General features: G+C 45.1%; 1 protein-coding gene across 2 annotated transcripts in view; it reads right to left on the bottom strand.

The window, feature by feature from the left end:
* The window catches only part of PCDH9 (protocadherin 9), a 6,342-nt gene extending 4,660 nt beyond the window's left edge, over positions 1-1,682 (bottom strand). For both annotated transcript variants that reach the window (XM_025214097.1, XM_006032348.2), the window contains exon 1: positions 1-1,682. This exon is cut by the window's left edge and continues 1,476 nt beyond it. In XM_025214097.1, the coding sequence (XP_025069882.1) occupies positions 1-1,557 (1,557 nt within the window). In that variant the 5' untranslated portion in view covers positions 1,558-1,682.
* Between the last annotated feature and the right edge of the window lie 582 nt (positions 1,683-2,264).

Raw genomic sequence — 2,264 nt, 5'->3', positions numbered from 1 at the left:
CCGATCCAGATCAAAAAAGGAGGCATTAGGGCCAAGCTGATAAACAATGTCTGCATTTTTCCCACTGTCTTCATCTGTGGCACTAATAGTTGTTAAGTATAGACCACGACGGTTGTTTTCAGAAACTGACAGCTCAATTACAGGCTGGCTGAAAATTGGAGGGTTGTCATTTTCATCCTCCAGTTTAACTCTTACTAGGGCAGTCTGGTTCAGACTGGGCTTGCCAGAATCAGAGGCAACAATTTTAAAGCTGAATTCTTTGGTGCCCTCATAGTCCAACAAGGAAGAGGTCTCTAACAAATACTGGTTGTCGTAAACTGCCTTCAAGTGAAATGGGACCTCTCTCTCAATGAAACAGATGACTTTGCCATTCACATCAGTGTCCTTATCTGAAACCGTAATTAGGGCAATCTTTGTATTGACAGGATCTTTCTCAGATAAGTACACTGTGCCATTGATAGGACTTATAATGTACCTGAGGTCTATGTTAGGAGGGTTATCATTTACATCAGTGACATTGATGGTAACAGTTGCCCGAGCTGGAGTAGAGCTGCCATCACTGGCCAGCACGGTCACCTTGTGAATAGCAGTCTCTTCTCGATCTAAGGACCGCTGAACTGTTATTAGCCCTGTAGTGTTGTTTAGAGCAAAGAGTCTTTTGGTTGCAGGGGCAACTTGGGCACCAAAAACATATCTGATTTCTGCATTGCTTCCTATATCTGCATCTGTAGCATGAAGCTGAATTACAGAGGTACCCACAGGGGCATTCTCAGGGATATGAACCTCCACCTGACTCTCTTTAAAAACAGGCCTGTTATCATTGACATCACTTACTGTGACTTGCAGTATGGCTGTGCTGGATTTCTGAGGGCTCCCTCCATCTTCTACTTTAATTTTCATCACATAGGTGTCTTTCTGCTCTCTATCCAAGTTCTGCTGCACAATGAGTTGAGGCCATTTCTCTCCTTCAGGAGTTTCCACGATATCCAGTCCAAAGACGCTCTGCCCATTTAACAACTCATAGTGCTGCACCCCGTTGAACCCAGTATCAGGATCTGTGGCTGATGGAATTGGAAAGCGGCTGTTGATCAAAGTGTTTTCTGGTATGGAGATATTGATGACAGGAGATGGAAACATGGGTGCATTGTCATTGGTATCCTTTACGATGATTTTTATTTTGATCAGCCTAAAGAAGTCATTGGGGAGAATCACCACTTCAAGTTCAAAGAAACACTCATTCTCCTCAGCATAGGAGGCTCCAGCACAGAGTTTTTCTCTGTCTATTCGATTCGAGGTGGTGAAGATTTCTCCGGTGGTGCTGGACACTCTAACCAAAGGGGCATCCCCAGCTTTAGACACCAGTCTGTAGACAAGGCTGGCGCTGGTCCCTGTGGCAGCATTGATATGAGAAATGTTCAGATCCTTTGGTATGTTCCCTATGGGCACATTTTCAGGCAGCTCCTCTCTAATAGTGTAAATAAGTTCTTGAGCTATAGCAGAATCCAGCCTCAAACAGGCAATCAGAGCAGCCAACAGGTAAAAATCCCTCAGGTCCATGATAATGTGTTTATTCTCTTTTTCTGGATTTTAGGATTTAAAGGTTTCCACAGAGGAATGGTGCACGATTTGCAAGAGGCGGCGTGCATGGACTGCAGGATGCATTACATCTCATTTCTTATTTGGAGACAGCAACTGTCAACACAATCATACAGACAAGCATTATTGTTTCATAAATAAAAAGCAAAACAAATCCACAATCCCCGCTCCTTTCTTTGCAGCGCACGCTTGCCAACAGTACATTTCCCTGCTGCTCCTTTCTCCAAAGCAGTCCCTCCAGATGAATGCACCAATACCCCGTTAGTTGCATTTGCACATAGCGAGAATGCAATTAACTACTTGCAGGATTAAGGGCAGCTCTAGTTTCGGCACGTACTTTCCCAGTCGCTTCTTAGCACACAGTGTAAACCAGAACATGCATTTCCCCTACACCCTCCTCCACCCAAGCATTTTCGTCCAAGTGAAAAAGGTTTCCGTACTTCCCCAATGCTAACTGCCATGTCAGCTGCCAAATGGGATTTGTTGTCTGGTGCCGTGAAGTGAATGTGCGCTTTTTTCCCCCCCATGCTAACCAGATTTTTCTTTCCTCCCTGTGCCTTGCATCTCCCCTTCTACTGCTATCATACTGGGAAATAAGTACCCGGACATGCTGCAGCAGTACCAGCAACAGCAGCGGCAGCAGTCGTCACTGGCTACTTCACATCCCT

Source organism: Alligator sinensis, unplaced genomic scaffold (genome assembly GCF_000455745.1).
Source record: "Alligator sinensis unplaced genomic scaffold, ASM45574v1 scaffold669_1, whole genome shotgun sequence".
NCBI classification, from domain to species: domain Eukaryota; kingdom Metazoa; phylum Chordata; order Crocodylia; family Alligatoridae; genus Alligator; species Alligator sinensis.
Note: the sequence above shows the minus strand (reverse complement) of the source record. Positions and strands in the feature narration are given on the sequence as shown.